The sequence below is a fragment of the Eubalaena glacialis genome, chromosome 9 (genome assembly GCF_028564815.1).
Source record: "Eubalaena glacialis isolate mEubGla1 chromosome 9, mEubGla1.1.hap2.+ XY, whole genome shotgun sequence".
Lineage (NCBI taxonomy): Eukaryota > Metazoa > Chordata > Mammalia > Artiodactyla > Balaenidae > Eubalaena > Eubalaena glacialis.
Window position 1 is genome coordinate 66,462,977 of NC_083724.1, and position 23,165 is coordinate 66,486,141.

The 23,165-nt window shown below is 33.6% G+C and overlaps 1 protein-coding gene across 6 annotated transcripts in view; it reads left to right on the plus strand.

The window, feature by feature from the left end:
* Positions 1-23,165, plus strand: part of CCDC171 (coiled-coil domain containing 171) — a 355,460-nt gene that overhangs the window by 240,628 nt on the left and 91,667 nt on the right. For all 6 annotated transcript variants that reach the window (XM_061199072.1, XM_061199071.1, XM_061199076.1 and 3 more), the window contains 2 exons: positions 14,252-14,397; positions 16,424-16,478. In XM_061199072.1, the coding sequence (XP_061055055.1) occupies positions 14,252-14,397; positions 16,424-16,478 (201 nt within the window). The remainder of the gene's footprint in view (positions 1-14,251; positions 14,398-16,423; positions 16,479-23,165) is intronic.

The window sequence follows — 23,165 nt, forward strand, 5'->3', positions numbered from 1 at the left end:
CTCTTGGTTATTTAGTAGTGCACTGTTTAGCCTCCATGTATTTGTGTTTTTTACAGTTTTTTTCCTGTAATTGATTTCCATTCTCATAGCGTTGTGGTCAGAAAAGATGCTTGATACGATTTCAATTTTCTTAAATTTTCCGAGGCTTGATTTGTGACCCCAGATGTGATCTATCCTGGAGAATGTTCTCTGTGCACTTGAGAAGAAAGTGTATTCTGCCACTTTTGGGTGGAATGTTCTATAAATATCAATTAAATATATCTGGTCTGTGTGTCATTTAAAGCTTGTGTTTCCTTATTTATTTTCTGTTTGGATGATCTGTCCATTGGTGTAAGTGGGGTGTTAAAGTCCCCTACTATTATTGTGTTACTGTTGATTTCTCCTTTCATGGTTGTTAACCTTATGTATTGAGGTGCTCCTATTTTGGATGCATAAACGCTTATAATTGTTATATCTTCTTCTTGGATTGATCCTTTGATCATTATGTAGTGTCCCTCCTTATCTCTTGTAACAGTCTTTGTTTTAAAGTCTATTTTATCTGATACGAGTCTTGCTACTCCAGCTTTCTTTTGATTTCCATTTGCATGGAATATCGTTTTCCATCCCTTCATTGCTCTGGTTTGTAATATTCAGTTATAATTAATTTCTTCTACTGATGATCCAGTATTTAAGTCAGACCAGAAACTGACTTTTTAAAGTGTCCACAGGTGATTTCATAGCTGTATAAATTCTAGAATAAATTGCCACATGTAGGAATAGAATTATATCAGTCAGTATACTGTGTGTAATGTCGCAGTAACAAATGACTCCAAAATTTCAGTGGCCTTACAACAAGTGACTTCTCATATATCCCACATACTCATATAGTGGATCAGCTGTGCTTCTGCTTCATGGGTTCCTCACTTTATAAATGAGGCTGATAGAGCAGCCCCTATCTTGGACACTGTTGGTCTCATAATAAATGTCTCTATATAGGACGTTGCTGGTCTTCTGTCTGCTAGGACATGGCATTATTTTTTAAATTCTGCCCACATTTCACTGGCCAAAGAAAGTAACTTCGGCACTCTTGATTTTGACAGGACAGGGAATATATAATCTTTCCAGAAGTGGCACCACATGGTCAAGCCAAGTATCAGTGAGACAGGAGAGTATACTTTCCCCTCAGGGAGGTGGAACAAATACAGTCCACTACAATAACTAATTATTTAAACTTTATAAAATACAGAAAAGATAAAAAATCTGTTTTCTGGTAAGCTATGTTGACCAAATTTTGTATAACTTTACATTTTAACATCTGCAACTATTTTCCCCTAGTTTGTTAAGAGGGTTGAAAACAGGGGGCCATGTGTCTAGTTGGAACTTTTTTCTTTTGCTATAGAGTTCTTATTAGTGTAAAAAGATTGTTCAGCGTGTTATTCTGCTTTCCTTTAAATAAACTTGAATGTTCTAGACCAGGGGTCCCAACCCCTGGGCACGGACTGGTACCAGTCCATGTCCTGTTAGGAACCGGGCCACACAGCAGGAGGTGAGTGGTGGGCGAGCAAGCAAAGCTTCATCTGTATTTACAGCCACTCCCCATCACTCGCATTACCGCCTGAGCTCCGCCTCCTGTCAGATCAGCAGTGGCATTAGATTTTCTTAGGAGCACGAACCCTACTGTGAACTGTGCATGCAAGGGATCTAGGTTGCACACTCCTTATGAGAATCTAATGCCTGATGATCTGATGTGGAGCTGAGGCGGTGATGCTAGCACTGGGGAGCGGCTGCAAATACAGATTATCATTAGCAGAGAGGTTTGACTGCACAGACCGTAGTAAATCAATTGCTCGCAATCTCATATCAAAACCCTATCAGTGAGCGGCAAGTGAAAACAAGCTCAGGGCTCCCACTGATTCTGCATTATGGTGAGTTGTATAATTTTTTCATTAATATTACAATGTAATAATAATAGAAATAAAGTGCACAATAAATGTAATGCACTTGAATCATCCCAAACCATCCCCACCCTGGTCCATGGAAAAATTGTCTTCCACAAAACCGATCCCTCATGGCAAAAAGGTTGGGGACCGCTGTTCTAGACTATTAAGATTCTGTTAACTATGTTTCATGAAGCATTTTCTTGGCTCCAGAAGCCTTATGCTTGGCATTTCAAGGAGTCACCACTAGATGGTGATCTCGCTCATTTAGAAGGATAGAACGGCTGTGTGTTTCTCTTCAGGTGAATGGGTTGGTTACAAAGGGACCAGAAACGTAAGCCATACTAATGTTATGGGAAGAGTCTTTATAATCAAAATGGTACTATTTATGAGTATATATGTGTGTGTGTGCGTATGTGTACACAAACGCATATCCTCACACAGGAAAATTCCATTTGAAGCAAAGCTACAAAATTATGTTTTCCATATTAAGTTACTTCCTCAGAGTATATATATATTTTCAACCGTTATTCCCCAAACAGAGAGACAAGTTTTCCTAAGCACAGTTTCTCAAGAAATTGTACTGAGGCTTGGGTCCATCTGACTGCTTTTTCCTAATACTTTGTTTGAATTTACTAACTGTTGCTGAAACTGTGGTTGTTTTATTTATTTATTTATTTCTAAAAATTTTGGGGCCGCGCCTCGTGGCATGGAGGATCTTAGTTCCCTGAGCGGGGATCAAACCTATGCCCCCTGCAGTGGAAGCCTGGAGTCTTAACCCCTGGACCGCCAGGAAAGTTCCAAACTGTGGTTGTTTTAGATGTGAGCCTTCATCTTCATTTTAGCAACCTATGTGTTACTCAGCCTCAGTCTCTTTTTCTATAATTAATTGGAGTGAGGAGGGATTAAAATTTTTATATTTCATTTAGACATGTTAAAAATTAACTTTTGTGGTTCATTAATCACAGAATGGGAAAGCTGGTACCCACACTTTTACTTATTTATTTAGAAACCTTACTTAATGATTATTGCCAGTGGTAACTTTGTTCTAACCTTTTTCCCCAAAATAACTCAACATAATAACCAATTTGTTATTGGTAAAAATCTAAAAAATATGTTTGAAACTATAGACCAAATAGCATAGTTCTCCTTAAAAAAATGCTAAGTTCAGTTGTTAATGCACTTTTTGGTGCTCCTAAAATAATAGATAGTTTTCATCATACATTTCTGCTGTGACTCAAAGCTTATGGCTCTCTGTCATGTGATTCAAAAAACTTATAGGATTTCATGTAGTTATTAGTAGAAATAGAAGATATATGGCTAGGATGCTACATTTATATAAAGTAAATATTTAATATATACTCTTGGCTTGAGTCGTGTAAAAATGAATTTGAGATAATACTCTTTACCATACTAAGGAAAATGATCTGTCATAAACCAGTTTTTTCTAAAATCCCTTTTTATCTAGTTTATCACTGAATCGTGATTCTCAAAGGTGAAATCTTATTAAAACTTCGTTAGAGTCTAACTGAAGATGTAAATGAGTGGTTGCAATATGGCCAGAACGATCTCTTGTATTCATTCTAATTTGGCAGTTATAGTTTGTGTATACGATCCCTGAGACAGAGATCAGAGAAAGCTGCTGTATGGTTGGGAATCGCACAAAAGCTCGTAGTGAACAGTAAAGCAAATTCTGGTTGAAAGAAGGTTGGGGGTTGGGAGTTCACTGATTCAAGCGTTTCCCCCAAGATATAGTGATGCAACTCTGTGGAGTACTTATAAAAATCATATGCAAGGAAAAGTCTAGTTTTCTGACAGTATCTGGGCTATATGTACCTTTCTCATCTTTTCTCCTGTCATTCTCAATAGCTCCTTATCTTTATACATAAGTTACCTCTTGGATTTCTCAGAACATGCCATTTTATTCTGCTGAGAATGCTCTTCACAACACTGGTCACCTGGCTTTAATACAAGATGCTTTTTAAACTACATCTTTCTAGATAGGAAGTCATTTCCAAGAGGAGTATATTCTTTGTATTTCATTAATTTACATATCATACTGCTGGTTTTGAACTCTGGCTCTGTGTAATCTAGGCAAGTTACTTCAACTCTGTGCCTCAGTTACCTCATTTGTAAAATGGGAATAATAGTAGTATTTACCTCATAGAGTTGTTATGAGGGCTAACTGTTAATGTCTGGCATAAGGTAAGTATTCAGGAAGTGTTAGCTATTATTACTATTGCTACTACTACTACTATTTATGGCTGTGGCATGGATAGGCGTAAAATAAATGTATCTTGAATGAACAAATAAATACAGTAGAGTCACATCCTATGTTGAGGTTAGGTTTTAGGATCAGCCTATAAGGCTAAAATCTTTCATAGTCAAAAGTATCTTTAAGAATCCCTTAGGGAAATCTAACAGGATATTTGAAGTTATTAGTGGAAAAATGATTAAGCCATTTCATTTTTAAATCCCTTTCAGTTTACCCAATTCAATAAACTGTTCCTATTTGTTTTTATTTCTTTAAAAAGTCTTTTCTGGAGCAGCCAAACTAGAGATGCCATATTCTAGACAAACCGAAAACAGCCAGGTTTTCTTCCATGTTGGACTATGTTACCATTCTTTCAGTTGGATACCAAATGAAGAGATTGCTTTACATTCAAGGGCCAAGTTAGATGAAGGTACATTTTTTTATACAGGAGAATCACTCTCACTTTTACCTCCTAGTTCGAGTGTTTGCAGTAGTAGAGATATTTGGGATGTGAGGGCAACCAGGTGAAACAGCCGGTTTTATGGTAGTTGCCATTTGCTTTGTTCATGTCACCTATTACAGGCTTGCTGTGGGTAAACGTTTATGACTTGGAGCAGCATCAGAACTATGGAATTTGAATTGCTGCTCTCCATCTCTCTTTCAGTTCCCTTCCTTTCCCCCGTCTTCTCTCCCTTATCTCTTTCAGAGTAAGTGTAATGGAATGCTTTTAAGTCAAATGCAACTCTACTTTTATATCTCAGATTAACAAATTTCAGTACTAATTACTAATTCTTCTGTTACTATAACATTATAATGTAGTCTGTATGGTGGCAGTGCTTTAAGGGTGGTATTTTTAGATTAAATTAGGCACATAGATTACTTTTTACATAGGAGTTAAAATCTCCTTAACAGGAGGATTTAGATACAAGTGCTGATATTATAGAGCTTGATATACTGTTGTGAGAGCGTGGAGTTCCTGTAATAAATATTTTAAAAGTTGAGGCATATACTAGGCAACCAAATTTCAAGATCTGCAGGGAAAGTTCATTGCTGATGCTAACTTATAAAGGAAAGAGACATAGAGAACTCCTTTGCCTTTTGAAAGGTTAAAAAAAAGCAGCAGCCCAATATGGTCCTGAATTATATAAAATTCTGTACTGCAGTAGCATGCTGTATAATTCATCCTTACTATGCAAATATTTATTTCTTATTTCATTAGTACATAAGTGATGACAGTGATCCTACTTTCACACAGGGAATCCTGAATTGTGCATGCTTTGATTTTTGATGTTGAAGCAGTGCCATTGTATAACACTTATGTCCTTATTGGAGTTTATTTCAATATAAATAGAAAGCAGCCATTTAAATAGTTTGAAATGCCTTACTGACCTTACCGAGAACTTGATACATAGGTGACTAGTTTTATATTTCCACGGGGACTTCCCAGTTAGTGGATTTTATGGAAAATCTGGAGAAATGGTTACTGCTATTGTGGTACAGGATAAAAAATAAGGTTTTAGACACATAGATACAGAGAACAGAGTACTGGTTACCAGAGGGGAAGGGAGGTAAGGGGAGGATGAAATGGGTAAAGGGGGTCAACTGTTATGTTGATGGATGGAAACAAAACTTTGGATGGTGAGCATGCTGAAGTGTATATGGACATCTTCATAAAATGTTGTACACATGAAACAAGTGTTACCTCAACTGAAAAAAGAGTAAGGGTTTAGATTTAGAAGACTTGGGCTCACATTTTGGAGTAAACTTTTCTATTTCTTTGTTTCCTTGCATGTAAAATAGGAATGATAATGTGATCTATCTCACTGGACTATGAAGAATCAATTGAGTTAATGTAACTATTAAATGCTTGTATGATGATGATAATATGGTTCAGTTGTCACTCAAGCTATTTTTCCCCCCAGGATTTGGGGGAAATAAGCTTTAAAAATAGCAAACATTTATTGCACGCTTACAATATGACAGGCCTGGTTCAAGAGCAGGCCTAGTGCCTTCATACAAAGGTGGAATGCTCCGGATTGAGAAATGTAGGAAATGTTTGTGGTTCAGAATTTTCCCCTGTGAATATACCTCTGAAATTAAGATAGAAATCAGTGTGAAATACTTAATACAAAAAAATTCACCTGATGAATAAATTTTTTTAAGAAAAAACGCAGATTTTGTTTTGTCTACATTTAAGTCTAAAAAAACCTAAGTTTATTTTTCTAATTTAAACTTTTTTTTAAAGATTTTTTTCATGTAGACCATTTTAAAACTCTTTATTGAATTTGTTACAATATTGCTTCTGTTTTATATTTTGGTTTTTTGGCCGCGAGGCATGTAGGATCTTAGCTTCCCAGTCAGGGATCAAACCCTCACCCCCTGCATTGGAAGGTGAAGTCTTAACCACTGGACCGCCAGGGAAGTCCCTTCTAATTTAAAATTGACCTTCAGATTCTCTTAAATAATTGATTTTTACTCAGCTGATATTGGATTTACTTTTATTAATATTATTTAATAGATAACATATTCAAGAATTCAAGGTAGTCATTTAAATTCTGTAGTACAATAAAAATATTAATGTAAAGGTCTTTTAATTATTGTATAGGATTATCTACCCTATTCAATTACATCACAAAAAGAATTCTTGAAATTGAAAAATTCTTCTGACAATAAGTTCTTTTTATTTAAATGTCAGAAATCCAACTATATGAAGCCCTTTATAAATTATTCATATTTTCTCAATTCTTAGTAGACATTTGTTTTAGGTAATTCTCAAATGATTTAAAAGCAGTACTTATATTCTCAATGATATTTTTCTGCAACCTAATTCATAGCTTGACTCATTTAAAGTATTGCCAGGGAATTCTGAAGCTTTTTGGACCTCCACATAGCTAAGGATTGTCAACTGGGTGAAGTTTTTAGAACCTGCTGAGTAGTCTGTAGCTGATAAAGTCTAACAGAAGGACTTACTGTATTCCATCCGTTTATTTCTTAGCTATTCACTGAGAGAACATAGAGGTCGTATAAGAGCTGATTTTATTATAGCAGCATCATGGTGGCTGTCACCTGCAGCTAGTTTCTGTCTCCTGAGGTCTGTAGTGCAGCCAAGTGCAGTTTGTTTTATACTCTGAGAAAACATTACTGCCACATTACTGCTTACATGCCATGTGTCACAATAAATCTAGCTGCTGCATGTCTGTTCTGTACTTTTCTGAGTGTATTTTCCTGTTGAGAGGGCTCTCATGATTCTCTTTATTATCCTCCTTCTTTTTGTCATTTAAAATGTCCTTTAACTATTTCTCTCCCAGTTTACCTCATTATTATCTAACACATTTAGTCTACCAGAGTTTTGTAGTACTACGTGAGGCTTGGAACAAACAGCATTAAATGTTTTGAACACTTTTATGAGGTTCCTTTTCTTTCCACTATATTTTACTATTGATCACTTTCAGTTAGTTTACTGGGAAGGATTAACTTTTTTCCTTTTATATTGATGGAATTTAGGAGAACGTTTTCAAAGGAACATGTGAGAATGTGGTGCCAGTAATCATAAAGCATACAGCAAAATCTTATAGCATACTTTGAAATTTTAAAGGTGCATTTTCATTGCTCATCCACTCCATTTTTTCATAATCATCTACCATATGGCCTATTTATAAAAGTGACTTATTTTATACTTCTTTAAATTAATTAATTTATTTATTTTTGGCTGTGTTGGGTCCTCGTTTCCGTGCAAGGGCTTTCTCTAGTTGCGGCGAGCGGGGGCCACTCTTCATGGCGGTGCGCGGGCCTCTCACTATCGCGGCCTCTTTTTGCGGAGCACAAGCTCCAGACTCGCAGGCTCAGTAGCTGTGGCCCACGGGCCTAGTTGCTCCGCGGCATGTGGGATCCTCCCAGACCTGGGCTCGAACCCGTGTCCCCTGCATTGGCAGGCAGACTCTCAACCACTGCGCCACTAGGGAAGCCCGATACTTCTTTTTGTTAATGTTATTTTATCTTTTTCAAGTGTGATAGAAATAGTTATTTTAAACAATTTATGTATGTTTATACATATGCATATATATAAACGATGATGTAGAAATAATATAGAAACTCATAAGTTGCCACATATAAGTGGGGATTTAAAGAAGACTATGTAATGACACTACATGTAGAAGTGTAAGTATTGCATTAATTATGCATAATAAATTTATGTAGCCTTTTATGGTTTATAAGACACTTTCACATCTGTTGTCTTACTAGACATGTGAGTCCTAACAAGGGCTGTCATTTACTGAACCCCAAAGTGGGTAAGTTATTTGATCTTTAACTTCGGTTTATTGATGTCACCTATGTTTTGCATAGAACTATTATTAGAAAATAGTAAAAGATAATGTCCTTAAGAAAACTTAAAATTGCAGAAATTTTAATTCAGATTATCCATATAAAATATAAACTACCAAAACTGAAATTTATTCATGTATTAATTTTACCACATACTAACATCTTTGACTATTGTATATTTATTGTAAATTCTTAAATTGCTTATCTCATAGATTTTCAAGCTTTATTATAAAATATGTCATTCTTTAGTTTCATCCCTAACTTGTGTACCCAATTGTAAATTTGGTGGTTGTATCATTTTAAATTTATACTTTCTGTGGCAGCCTGTGTAGTTTGACCTACCCAGCAGCTACTAATTCTTGATTAATATAATTTTCTAGTTGTCACATTATAACGGTAGGGCTGAAGACAGTGCCATTTCCTTTTCCAACATTAGTTTTAGTGCCCTGAGATGTTTTACCCAATTTATCACGATCTAGGAATGTTTATTCAAAAGTTACAGTTGGACAGTAGTAAAATTTTAGAAAAAAAATGTTACAGATTTTTTTTCTTAACCTAGGAAATGTAGCTTAGTTCTTCATAACACTTGTGTTGTTGTCTTGTCTTACATTTTCTATGACTAACTTTTATACCAAATTGAATAAGCCATTAGCTTTTAGTCTGTAGGAATGTGGATCCATAGATATTTCCCATTAGACAAAAGAAAATCTATAAAAGCGATATCTCCTGGGGCTTGGTCTTCCTAGCTGGCCTAATGGTCTAAAGCAGTGTAGTACTGTACTCTTATGAGAAAGAACTATGTTGGATGATTCCCTTAACATCCAGAAATAATAATTGGAGAGTTGTGTACACTCTTTCAGGGAACTTTAACTTTTCTACTAAATACCACATTTATTAAGCAAATATTCTGATTCAGGGAATTCATGTTATAAATTTTATACTTTTGAAACTATTACTGAACAAAATTATAAACCTTGTATATCTTGTGTCATTTAAAATTAGAGCTTGCTGTGAAATAATGAGATATACTACATTTAGGTTGCCATGTTGTTTTGATAAGTTTTTTTTTTTTTTAAGAACTTCTCTTCAAAAAACACCTCCATTGGTGATTGTTGCACAGCTTTGTGAATATAATAAAACCCACTGAATTGTACACTTTAAAAGTGTGAATTATGTGGTATGTGAATTATATCTCAATAAAGCTGTTATTAAAAAATTCCACTGTACAAAATGTTTTCATAGGTGCAAAGTAATAGAATTCAATTTATATTCACAATTAATTTTAAAAAATTGTTAATCTTAATAAATGTTTAAAGCTTTAGAAATATGAAATTATGTATGACTTAAGAAAATAATTTGTTCTTATTCAGTAGTAACATATGTTTATTATAGAAACTTCAGAAACTCTAGATAAGAAAAGACATTTTAAAAATGTGTGGATATTTTAATATTCACATCTATCCTGCATTCTGTCCCTAAGCTTTCTCTGTACTTAACTACTTCCTTGGTATCCATACTTTTCCCGCCAGCTTTCATTATTTATTTATTTTTTAAAAAAATTTTATTATTTTTGGCTGCGTCAGGTCTTAGTTGTGGCACGTGGGCTCTGTAGGTGTGGCATGTGAGCTCTGTAGTTGCAGCATGCGGGCTTAGTTGCCCCGCAGCATGTGGGATCTTAGTTCCACGACCCGGGATCGAACCCGCATCCCCTGCATTGGAAGGCGGATTCTTAATCACTGGACCACCAGGGAAGTCCCACTGCCAGCTTTCATTAGTAGTACATAGCTTTTCATGACCATCTTAGGAAAACAACCAGTTGTAAAAATATCTTCTTATAAAAGTAGTTTAGTGAAAGCACTGGCTTTTTTTCCTGGACTATGAGAGGTGTACATGAGCAATGAGATCATTATCTTAAAAGAAATACAATAAATATCTTGCAGAATAGCTTCTGAAATATAGTAAGCTTGGGATTTTGCTGTAAAATTTTGCTTTAAAACATTTTGGATTTAAAGTGAAAACTCAGAATGTTTGATAAATAGTATTGTGGCATTGGTTCTTGTGTAGATGATGTATTTTCTTTTAAACTTTTGTTATCATTTTTAGCATTAACTTTCTAGCAGCTAAATTTGTTCAAAACATAGTTTAAAGATAAATGCAGTATCAGGCTTTGATTTTTTTTTTTTTTTGGTAAATACTAAGAGCTGAGTACAAAATGAGGGCTGTATTGTGGATTAAGTGAAATATCTCAAGGCTGTGCTGTTCTGATAACTGAACCTGAAGTGACCTTTCTCAGACACAATTACAGAGCTGTATGTTTTTCCTTTAATTTCATCAGGGGTTTAATTAGTATACAAATAAAACTTCCCTTATCTTCCTTTCTACCTAATTGGCTTGTCTTCGCTTATATATGAAGTATGTGAAAGTGGGCTGTAATTAGGGTGACCGTGTTAACCTTTTTTCCTCAAATGTACTGTTGCCTAAAGGCCTCAAGGCCTAAAAACAGTGCTTTGGATTATTGCTTTGCAATCGCTATGGTTGTCCCATAGGTTTTCTCATGAGCAGAAGGGCTTTGGGTGCTGCAGGTTCCCACTGCTTAACAGGATCTTCATTCTTCTCCCCACTAAATGTTTATTGATTATCTTGCTGTTCCAGGCTCAGCCTCCAACAACTTAATATCAGGTGACAGTCAGGAGAGTTCTCCAAGTAATTAGAGTTGAGCATTGGGGGAACAATTAGGAGCAGAGTTATTAAACTTGATTTATCCTATTCTCCCCTGAACAGTTTCTTGGATATCAGGACATCACACTTTCACAGTCTGCCCTGGTTGAGAAATTAGTGGCTAACCTGCTTGCTTATCATCATTGCCTAGCTGCCCAGAGGTACACCCTCTTGGTTTCAGTCCTTCAGTTGGAAATATTAGAGTCCATAAAGTTTATCATGGCTTTTAATTAGATAAATCTGAACAGGAGAAAAGAAAAGCTGAAGTTAAAATTTTATATGTGTCTGTAATATATATTATATATGGTATAGGTACGTATGTATATACATCATATATACACACACACACATGAATATGTTTTTATTTTTTTAAAGCTTAGTGTTAGGATTTTTAAGGATTCTACTTTTGTCATCAAACACAAAAATGTGAACATCAGAGAAAAGACATATTACTGAATCACTTTTTATGTCTTGGTGTTTTGCATACATCACCACGAACCTTAGGACTCATTGATGTATATAGATTCCATTGTGATGTTCCTCAGCTCTTTAAAATGAGAATGCTGTGTCCATAAGTTATATAACTATGATTGTTCTTTTTTCAAAAACCACTATCTCTTCATTTTTACACTAAGGAAGTATGATCCATATCACCTTATTTATACCATTTTTTTGTTTGTTGTCTGTAATTTCAGTCTTAGAGTAGGCTATTCAGCTGTACCTCTGAAATAGTGCAAGCTTTAGAAGAGTTTGGTGGCTCCCTGCCATTGCCCCTGAGAGAAGGAGATGAAAGCTGATGGAAACTGGAAGATTTAGATATATAGTGGAGATTCTAATTCTATGAGTTATATCTTCTTTGGAAGGATATCATAGAATTGCTGAAAAGTCCAGTGTGGTTTTATAGTGATTTTAAGGTCATGGGTTCTCTCAGATTGGACCAGTGAGCTTCGCTCTGGGCAAGGCTGGAATCAATATCCTAAACATCCCTCACAAATATACACCTCTAGTCATAAGAATTACTGAGCAAGAGAATTTGAATGGAGTGGCACATTCTATTATTTCTGTTGGAAAAAGAACTCAAGCTTTATGTGTAACTGGTGGTGGATCATTAATTTTATATTCACATCTGAAAAATAGCATTTTTTATTACCTGAAAGATGTCAGAAATATTGCCTTTAAAAGGACTCAATTGGGTTTTATTTTTTTAAAGAAAGAAATCTCATGATACTTCAGTGCCTTTAAATATCTTAACATTGGCACAAAATAAGTAGGTTTAGCATGGCTTTTCAAATCTATTCTTTGTTGTCTTTTTAAGTTGGTTTGAATCAGTGACTATTTCCATAGTGGGATATTCTTAAAGATCTGTTAGTACTAAAGATTTAAAATAAAACATAATCTCTAAAAAGTAGTCACAGTTTGCTTATTTCTAGTTTTTTGACTTGTGTTTACCTGACAGCAACTTGAAAGTGTTTGAAAGTGAAATACTGAATTAAATTTCTTTTAGCATTTAAAAATACCTGGTTTAAGGGTAAGCTGGGACGAAGTGAGAGAGTAGCATTGACATATATACACTACCAAATGTAAAATAGATAGCTAGTGGGAAGCAGCTGCATAGCACAGGGAGATCAGCTTGGTGCTTTGTGACCACCTATAGGGGTGGGATAGGGAGGGTGGGAGAGAGGCTCAATAGGGAGGGGATATGGGGATATATGTATACATATAGCTGATTCACTTTGTTATACAGCAGAAACTAACACACCACTGTAAAGCAATTATACTCCAATAAAGATGTTAAAAAAAACAAACAAACCTGGTTTTGCTTTCAATTCATAGTGTTCAGAGTGAATTAATTGTTTTAGCTCCATGCAGGCAGCTTGAGTTTTTATACTACTTATTGTGAGTGCATTAAAATAATATTATTAGAAGAGTTTTAAACATGAAATTATTGCATCTTGGTTGTTCTTTACTGGGTATTTGAAGCATAGTTGTGAATGTTAATGTGTGGCTACACTCTTAGAAATTAGAAAAAATATTGTGTGTATGCAATCAGTTATTTAGTTCACTGTCCAACAAACTTAATTGAAAAACTGGTTGATAAGCTCATATTCTAGAAATTTCATAGGCAAAGGAATGAGCAGATTTTTAGTGCTAAGAGATCCTCTGATCCCTATATTATTTTACATCCTAGAATTTAAAATAAGAAAATACTCCTTTAACTTACGAGTTTTTGAGTCTAAGACCTTTAGCCTTAAAGTTCCAAGATGAAATTGTACTCTTGTATCTTGAAATTTTTGTGCTAAGTGAATATTTCAGATTAAAGCACATAGCAAATATCAATCAACAAATTTTGTACTTCTCTGACTAGGAAAATATTTATGGAACATAATTCCAAATGCAAGTATTGTTTATAACTCTCTCTGTTGAAACATGTTGATCACGTTTGTGTTTTCTCTGACATGAGAGTTTTTTATGGGAAATAAGTGAATTTTATTTTCGAGTCCAGTGTGTTTGTTCACTGAGATGTGTATAGCAACATAACTGTTATAGATACATTTAAAAAGATAGTAGTGGTGCTTTTAAATTTTGGGTTCCCCATTCTCTTATAGGTATCCTAATCTACCTTCCTCTCCATCACACACATACTTTGGCGTATGATAGTTCTTGTTTTAAATAGACTCTAAATTTCATGTGCTTTTTCCATTGAAATCTTTATTTTTTATCATTAAAAGAAAATGCAACCTGAGGTTTTTAATAATCAGATATTTTTAGTAAGAATAGAATGTATTTGCCTTGCAGTATTTAAAAAAACAAAACAGAGTCGTATTTTGCAGCTAAACATTTTTCAAAATCTTATCAGTTCTATCATTTCTAATCAGTAAGTATGTAAAATTTTTTGCAGAAAATTTGTTAAACCTTGATGTGTAATGACCCAAGTCTACTTCTCAGTCAGTCTGTATCCTTCTTTGTTTAATAGCCTATGGCATAAATTGAAGTTAATTATCAGGGCTGACAGGTAACTCTGTTTTCTGTCTGCTTGCAGAGTCTCTCCGAGGCAAAGATGGAGCTGAGAAGAAAAGATCAATCTCTGCGTCAGCTCAATAGACATCTTACCCAGCTGGAGCAGGACAAGCGTCGACTGGAGGAGAACATCCATGATGCAGAGAGTGCCCTCCGCATGGCAGCCAAGTGAGCATTTGGACCTTGGGGAGATCACTTAAAACAGACAAAAGATCAATTCTTACTTTCATGCTCTGGGTTTTAGCCCTGGATAATACAGTGTTAGAAAACAAAAGTACAGCTGTCTCTCTTTGAAATTCTCTGATATATCCTCAAAAAAGAAAACTCTTAACATACTAAATGTATATTTTATTGAGAAACCTTAGAAAAGAATAAGTTTCTATATAACCTCTAATGCTGTGTATTTTAGGTTCTGTTGTAGCATTACATGTTTGAAACCAGGTTTTCATTAACATGAGATATAAGACTCTTTATTTTAAAGTTTTGAATAGTTTCTCCTATCACATATTTCTCATCCCTTTCTGCCCCACTGCCTCCCAAATTTTCTTCTGCATATATTATAATATACTAATATTGCAAGTAATATTTCCATAAAGAAATGTTAGTATATAACCAACATGTGTATTGTAGCATCTTTTTAAGTGCAATAAAAACATATTGATCATGGAAAATTCATTTAATTTTATAGCTGTATATTCAAATATGTTAAATAGAGAAAAATACGCAGTTTTCAGAGTGGGCAGCTATGTAAATGTGGTGAGAGTGTTTCCCTTTACCAGGTAATCAAGTTGACGTACACTGTGAAGCTCACATTGAACAGTTCTCCTGGGTATTTTTATCTGTTCCCCACATCAGATTTCATGGAGTACTTTAAGACTGTCCTTTTTACAACAGCATGGCTTAAAGAAAATCTATTTATGGATTAAACATCTAATTTTAATAAACTCAGTGTTTTCTAAATTTGGAATTCTGGATTCCTGTACTTGCAAATACATACACACATATATATACATATATGTATGTATATATATATTTGCAAATGTATAACTGTAACTTAAAAATGTTTGGAGACAAACTCTTGTTAAGCAAAACATAAGAAATATGAATGCAGTGTGTAAACTAAATCATAAAACGGGCAGTTCGCAATCCTAGGATACCCACAGCTTTGTCAGTGGGCTTGGGATATTGCTCACACATAATGAAAAAATGAGTTTACACAATGCCACAATATTGGCATGTTTGAATACCCACCAATACATTTTTGGAAAATTGTAAAGCTCTGTAACAGTGCACTACCATATTAGTTATATGTAATTGTCATTTTTAAAAAATATAAGTTTGACTGAATCAGCTTTTTGCTGTCATTTTTCAGTCTCAGTTTCCTCATGTCAAATGAGAAGCTTAGCATAGGTAATTTTTAGTACGTCTCAGAGCATTGAAAATTCTAAGATTAATGAAAACAAGATTATAAAGCCTCTAGATTCATATTGTGCCTTCAGAATCCTGCTGGTAATTCAGGAATTTGTCAAGTCTGAGATCTGTGACCATGGGCACATGTTCTTATAACACTAAAGAAAGCTAATTTGAAATTTGGAGAGCTAATGCATTATTTACAGTTTTCAATTTATAATTCACCATTAAAATTTTGTCTTCAGCATTCTCATCCCAACTTTTAATTTCATCATAAAGGCTAAACTCAATATACAAGGCTAGAGAAGAAAATAGTAACTTTGCATATTTCTAGTCAAGGCCATAGAAGGTTGTTGTGTAATTATTATAGCACAAAAAACCCATGGAGAAGGGAAAATATTATTGTGCCCAGTATGACCATTTATATCTCCACCACTAATATTTCTAAAGTCTTTTTCAGTAGAAGCCAAAAGAATGCACGTTTAGCCTTTTCAGCACATTGTAAATCAATAATGTAATCATGATTTCTTTTTTCTTTCTTTCTTTTTCACTCTCTTTTAACTTTGAAAATATCCATAAGAATTTTTCCCCCCTCTAATTTTTGGCAGGCAGTATAACTGAAGATAAGAATTAAATGTGGAAATATACTAGTGAATATGGTTAGGTTTTACACTTTAGGAAAAACCAACCCTTATTTTTCAATAATAGTCACTTATACTAAAATGTGTAGCAATTACAGTAAGCTTTGGGTTTTACTAATACCTAATCTTTATTTTGTTTCTAGAGACAAAGAATGTGTTGCTAATCATATGAGAACAGTAGAAAATGTGCTTCATAAGGTATTATAATTTTTCTTCAATATTGTTCAAATTGTATTATGACACAGTTCTCCTAGTCATTAATTTTATTAACTGCAAAGTACTTTAATTCATTTTGTAGCTTTCTTTAAAAATAAATTAACAAAAGGATCCTTTCAAATGACTGAAAATTTGTATTGAACAATGCTATATTGCATAACTTTTTTCAGAATTCACTTTATGTATGTGATAAAACTATGAAAATAGTGGTTTCCCCAAACTGGTATAATTGCACTTGAGTTATATGTGGTCTTTGCTGACTGAACTAGAGGTCGTTAAGATTCATATATGTCTCATAATGATAAAATGTTTGACCACACTGTCTAACCTCTTACCACTCTTAAACCTACTATCCTATATACATAGATTAATATATAGAGAGAGACATAAAGTATTGTATTTGGCAGTACTCATATACCTTAACCTAGGCAGTAATGTTTTTCAAGTTGTAATTCACCTTTCTATAGGAATGTATTCTTAAAGTAGAAATTGAATATACTTAATAATAGTCTGTTATTTTCAATTTGATTACTTCTGTATGATAAATTGACTTTTAGTTTGTAGTGATGAACAGCATAATAAGGATATTACAATATTACTAAAAACTTAATATTGTTAAGTATTGACTCAATACTGACTGTGTATTTTGTTAGCACTCCAGATTCAAAGATGTCTCATTATTTCATTATTTAAAAGTAGAGAAATGTTGTTTCTGTTATTGTTTAACAGACAATTTGTTGGAATAATGTAAATACCTAGTACTTTTAAGATACATGGAATTTATGAATGAATCATATTTAGAATAACTTTGTGAATCAAATTTTTTATACAATATAGTTTTTAAATCACTTAAAAATATCCTAAAAACTAATCCTGTTAAGGAAATACAAAATAACATCAATAAACTAATATTTAATACATTTTAACATTTTAAAAACAATGGACCTCTGTAGTCTTTGATGTTGAAAGTGACTAGCAAAAAGTGACTCACAGAAAGTATTCTGAAAAAAAGAACCTAATACTCTGAGTGATATTTTTAAGCAATATTGTTTGAAATTGTGACTTCTCCTCCTTCCCACTTAAAAAAATTTAGCCTGTCGGTATAGTTTAAATACAATCACATCAAATCCATATATGCTAGAAATCTGAAATTTAGGTTTGTAGGAAAAGAGACATCTTTGGTTAGATTTTTTTTGGTATGTGGTGAGACTTTGGATAGGAAAAATAAATTATGTCATGTATATGGCATACCATTTTATAGCAGTTAATGTTGCCTTTGAAATCAATTGTTTGTCATCTTCCCAGACAGAGGAAAGTAATGTTGGATAGCAGCTGTCTTGGGAATGGACTTTGACATCAAACAAAAACCATCATCAACGTGAAATATAAATGTTGTACCTTACCCTTTCATTATGAGAATGGCAAAATATGTATTTTAAATACAATAAAGACTGATTGCAACAGGACAGTTGTAATCATACAGTTCTTCATTTGCAGTTCTTTTGATTTTCTTGTCATATGGAAAGAAAGATGTCTGCAGAATTGGCCTACAACCACTGTAGATTTACTTTTGCTATATGGCTTTTTAATCTCCCTTCAGATGTAATAGTTAGTTATTTTGATTTAAGTCTTTGGAAATTTCTATATGTATAGTGATTTTTAAATTATCAATTACTTTTCAAACTTGAAGTGAAAATTTAGGAAAGGCTAATTGATTATTGGGCTAATTCTCTTTTCTACGAAGTATGGGTGAGAACGAATGGGTGATAAGGAAGAAACCCAGAGGGTCATTCTGAAGCTCTCAGGAAGGTGCAGCCCACCTGTCTTCAAGCCAGAGTTTGCAGGTTTATTTTCTTTGGCCACTGTGGACTGTCCAGTGGCATTTTGCTGTCCTGGAGAATCTAAGAGTGGTATAGAAGGAGGGTCCAGGCTCTTTCATGGTACAGTAAAAATGACTGTGGTTACATCCAAGCTCTTCAGCATAGTTTATTGTACATAGTCAAATAGTATAGCTATTCATATTTCTTAAGCACATACGTTTACAAGGTATGCACCAGTTATTCTAGAATAAAACCAAATTTTAACCTGCTGAATTGAATTTTAATACTAACTTCTGACACAATAATCAAATAAAAAGAACTTACCGTCATGTAGAAATTATTTTCTTGTACTTTAAAGAACTTAAACTAAACATGTTTGCTTTTAGGAAAAGCGATTACTTTTTGGATATTTGTTAATTTTTAAATTTGACGCATTACATTTAACTTTTCAAATCCTAAAACTGTATTATACACAGCCGTTGACTGTATATTATTTTTTAAATCCCATTTGGGACTGATACTACTATTTAATAAAGAAGGCTAGTCATTTTTTATTTAAAAGCATATACTTTTTTTTTTCAAAGAAACAGAAGTTTTTAAAAAAAAATTACATTTAAATATATTTTATTTATGGCTGTTTTAAATAGAGGCCAGAAGTTAACTTTTTATTAAGAAACTTTTTGGGGGCTTATTTCAGGTTATTTGGGGTTAAGAAAAATAAGACAAAGAGAAAAACAAAATCATTACAACTTTTCATGAGGTACATTTTTTTTAATACACACACTTTTCTGTTTAGTTGAATTCTGAACTACTTTTTGTATTCTGGAAAAAACATAACTATTGAACTTTAAAAAAAAATCACCATTTAAACCATTTAAAAAATGTACAGTTCAGTGGCTTTCAATATATTTACAATGTTGTGCAACCATCACAACTATCTAACTCCAGAATATTTTTATCACCCCCAAAAGAAACCCAGTAGCCATTAAGCAGTCACTCCTATACCCCCTCATCCCATTCTGTGGGTTGTCTTTTTACTTTTTTGTTAGTGTCCTTTGATCAACAAAAGTTTTGAACTTTGATGAAGTCCAGTTTTTTCTTCCGTTGCTCATGTGTTTGGTCTCATATCTAAGAATGCATTGCCAAATCCAAGGTCATGAAGATTTTCCCCTGTGTTTTCTTCAAAGAGTTTTATAGTATTAACTCTCATAGTTAGGTCTTTGGTCCATATTGAGTTAATTTTTGTATATGGTATGATGCAAGGATCCAACTTCACTCTTTTCCATGGATATCCAGTTATCCCAGCACCATTTATTAAAAAGACTGTTCTTTCCCTCCATTCAGTAATCTTAGTAGCCTTAGTGAAAATCAATTGACTATGTCAATCGACAAATCAATTGATCATATGAAAATATAACTGATTTTTGGGTGTTGATCTTGTATACTGCAACTTTGCTGAATTTATTAGCTCTAATAACTTTTTTATGGATTCTTTAAGACTTTCTGTATATAAGATTATGATATCTACAAATAAAAGATAGTTTTACCTCTTTCTAATTTGGATGCCCATCCTCCCTCCCTCCCTCCCTTCCTTTTGTTTCCCTCCCTCCCTCCCTTTATTCCTTTATTTCATCTAATTGCCTGGCTAGAACTTCCAGTCCTAGCCATTTGATTATATGATGACAACAGACTTTCTTGTGTGTTGTTCCTAATCTTTTGGGGAAAGCTTTTGGTCTTGCACCATTAAATGTTATAGACATCCTGTATCAGATTGAGGAAGTTCTTTCCTGTTTCTAGTATTTTGAAGTTTTCTTGTCATGAAAGGGTGTTGTTGGGTTTTGTCATATGCTCTTTCTGCATCAAATGAGATGATTTTTTTTTTTAAATCTTCATTCTGCTAATGTTGTGTACTGCATAGATTGACTTATATATGTTAAACCATCTTTGCATTTCTGGTATAAACACCACTTCATTGTGGAGTATAATCATTTGAATATGCTGCTAGATTTGGTTTGCTAGTATATTTTGAGGATTTTTGCATCTATGATCATAAGAGATATTGGTCTGCAGTTTTCCTGTTATATCTTTGTCTGGCTTTGGTTTCAGAGTAATACTGGCCTCATAGAATGAATTTTTAGGAGTAGCCCCTCCACTTCAATTTTTTTGGGAGACTTTGAGAAAGATTGGTGTTAATTGTTTAAATTTTTGGTAGAATTTACCAGTAAAGCTGTCTGGTCCTGCGATTTTCTTTGCTGGAAGCTTTTTGATTACTGATTCAATCTCTTTCCTTGTAATAGATGTATTTAGATTTTCTGTTTCTTTTTTATTCAGCTTTGGTAGTTCATGTGTTTCTAGGAATTTATCTTTTTCATCTAGGTTATCTAATTTGTTGACATAAAGTTGTTCATTTTCTTAGAATTGTTTTATTTCTGTAAGGTCAGTAGTAAAATGTCCCCAATTCAATTCTAATTTTAGTAATTTATTAATCTTTTTTTCTTGGTGAGTCTAGTTAAGCTTTGTCAATTTTGTTGATCTTTTCAAGGAACCAAATTTGGTTTTCTTGATTTGCTCTATTATTTTTCTGTTTTCTATTGTGTTTATCTCTGTTCCAATCTTTATTATTTCCTTCCTTTTGTTTGCTTTGGGTTTAGTTTGATCCTCTTTTTCCACTTCCCTCAGATAGAATGTGAGGTTATTGATTTGAGATCTTTCTTCTTTTTCAGTGTAGGCGTTTAAGCTATAAATTTCCATGTGAACACTGCTGTCACTGCTTCCCATAAGTTTTGGTATGTTGTGTTTTTGTTTTCATTTCTCTCAAAGTATTTTCTAATTTCTCTGTGATTTCTTCTTTGACCTATTCATTGTTTAAGAGTGTGTTGTTTAATTTCCAAAATATTTGGGCATTTTCCAGATATCTTTTTGCTATTTAGTTCTAAGGTAATTCTGTATGGTTTGAAATAGTTTATAAGTATTGTTTTATGTAGTTGTCTTTTAAATCATATAGGAAAAAGGAGGAGTTACAAATCATAAATATATTAATACTGACTTTTATATTTATGTATTCAGTTTCCTTCACTGGTATTCTTGATTTCTTCTTGTGGATTTGAGTTACTGTCTAGTGTCCTTTCATTTCAGACCAAAGGACTCCCTTTAGCCTTTCTTCGAGGGCAGGACTAGTGGGAAAGAACACCCTCAGCTTTTTGTTTATCTTGGAATGGCTTACTTTCTCCTTCATTTTGGAAGAATATTTTTGTTGAATATAGAATTTTAGATTGACAATTTTTTTTCCCCAGCACTTTGAATATGTCAACTCCAAAATTTCTATTTGGTTCCTTTCTATGCTTTTTATCTCTTTATTTTTCTCATTTGGAAGATGTTACTCTCATGGTTTCCTTTGGTTCTTTGTACATGGTTTCCTTTAACTTTTGAAACACATTTGAAATAATTGATTTAAAGTCATTGTGTGATAAATCTAGTATCTTAGTTTCCTCAGGAACAGTTCCTATTAATTTCTGTTTTTCTTATGTATGGGCTATACCTTCTTATTTCTTTGCATACTTCAAAATTTTTTGTTGAAAAGTAGATATTTTGAATATATAATGTGACAACTCTGGAAGTCAGATTCTCTCCCAACCCTAGTGTTTGTTGTTGCTGTTTACTCTAGTAGTTTTTGTCTGCTCAGTGACTTCCTGAACTAATTTCATAAGGTCTGTATTCTTGGTCATGTGTGGCCACTGAAATCTCTGTTCTGTTAACTTAGTGCTCTGTGAGTATTTTGATGGAGATTTCCTTAAATACCAAGATTCAGGCGATTTTTCTTGATTAAGATTTTACGTGGTTGCTGTAAACTTTCAGATAGTTTTCAGAGTTCTGAAAAAGTTGATTCTGATAAATTTTGCCAGTTTATTCCTTGCTTTTGTGTAGGGACTGGCTTTTGGAGTTCCTTACTCTGCCATTTTTCCTACCATCTCTCCCTAAAATTGTATACATTTATTTTCCTAATAATTTTACCAGAAGGCTTCTAATATTACTGATAATATATCCTCTCAGGAATTGAAATTTTTAAAAAATTAAGAGCCCTCCAAACATGCTTAATTATTTCTATTGTGAGGAAAAGAGGGAAAGTACAATACTTATATCAAAATAATTTTCAGGACAGGGTAATGATTGGATGGATAGGATAATGTCTGGATTATTTAGGGTTAGGTATGAGAAAATTAAGTTATGTTAGTATTTATTGGATACTATCAGAGAGATGTCTTGTTTTACTGTAGCTGTGGGTGAACGTAAGTCGATTTTGGTAAAGTTGGAATGTGGGGAAGAATCTGAATATTTTTTGTAGTCTTTTTAAAATTATTTTTGAACTAGCAGAATGGCTGGATTCTTGAGGCTTTTAGAGATTGCTTGAGTCCTATAAGTTTGGAAGGATTAACTAAAGTGTTTCCTATGTATGATCATAGCATACTATGAACTTTAAAATTACCTCTGAACATTTATGAGAAGTGTCAGATGCCTTTTCAATAAGATGACTAAAAGATAAAACAGGAAACAGGAAGTCACAATCTTGAAGCCTCAGAAGACTCTAGAATACCTGTATCTATAAATCCTGTAAACTTATAAGGCTGAAATGACACTAGACCAATGACTAGGAAGTTACAGGGGTTTTTGATGATGCTCTTGGATTTGCTTGTACAATGAAGTCACTTAAAACCTCTAATCTGAACAAAAACCACATTCACAGAAAGATAGACAAGAGGAAAAGGCAGAGGGCTATATACCAGATGAAGGAACAAGATAAAACCCCAGAAAAACAACTAAATGAAGTGGAGATAGGCAACCTTCCAGAAAA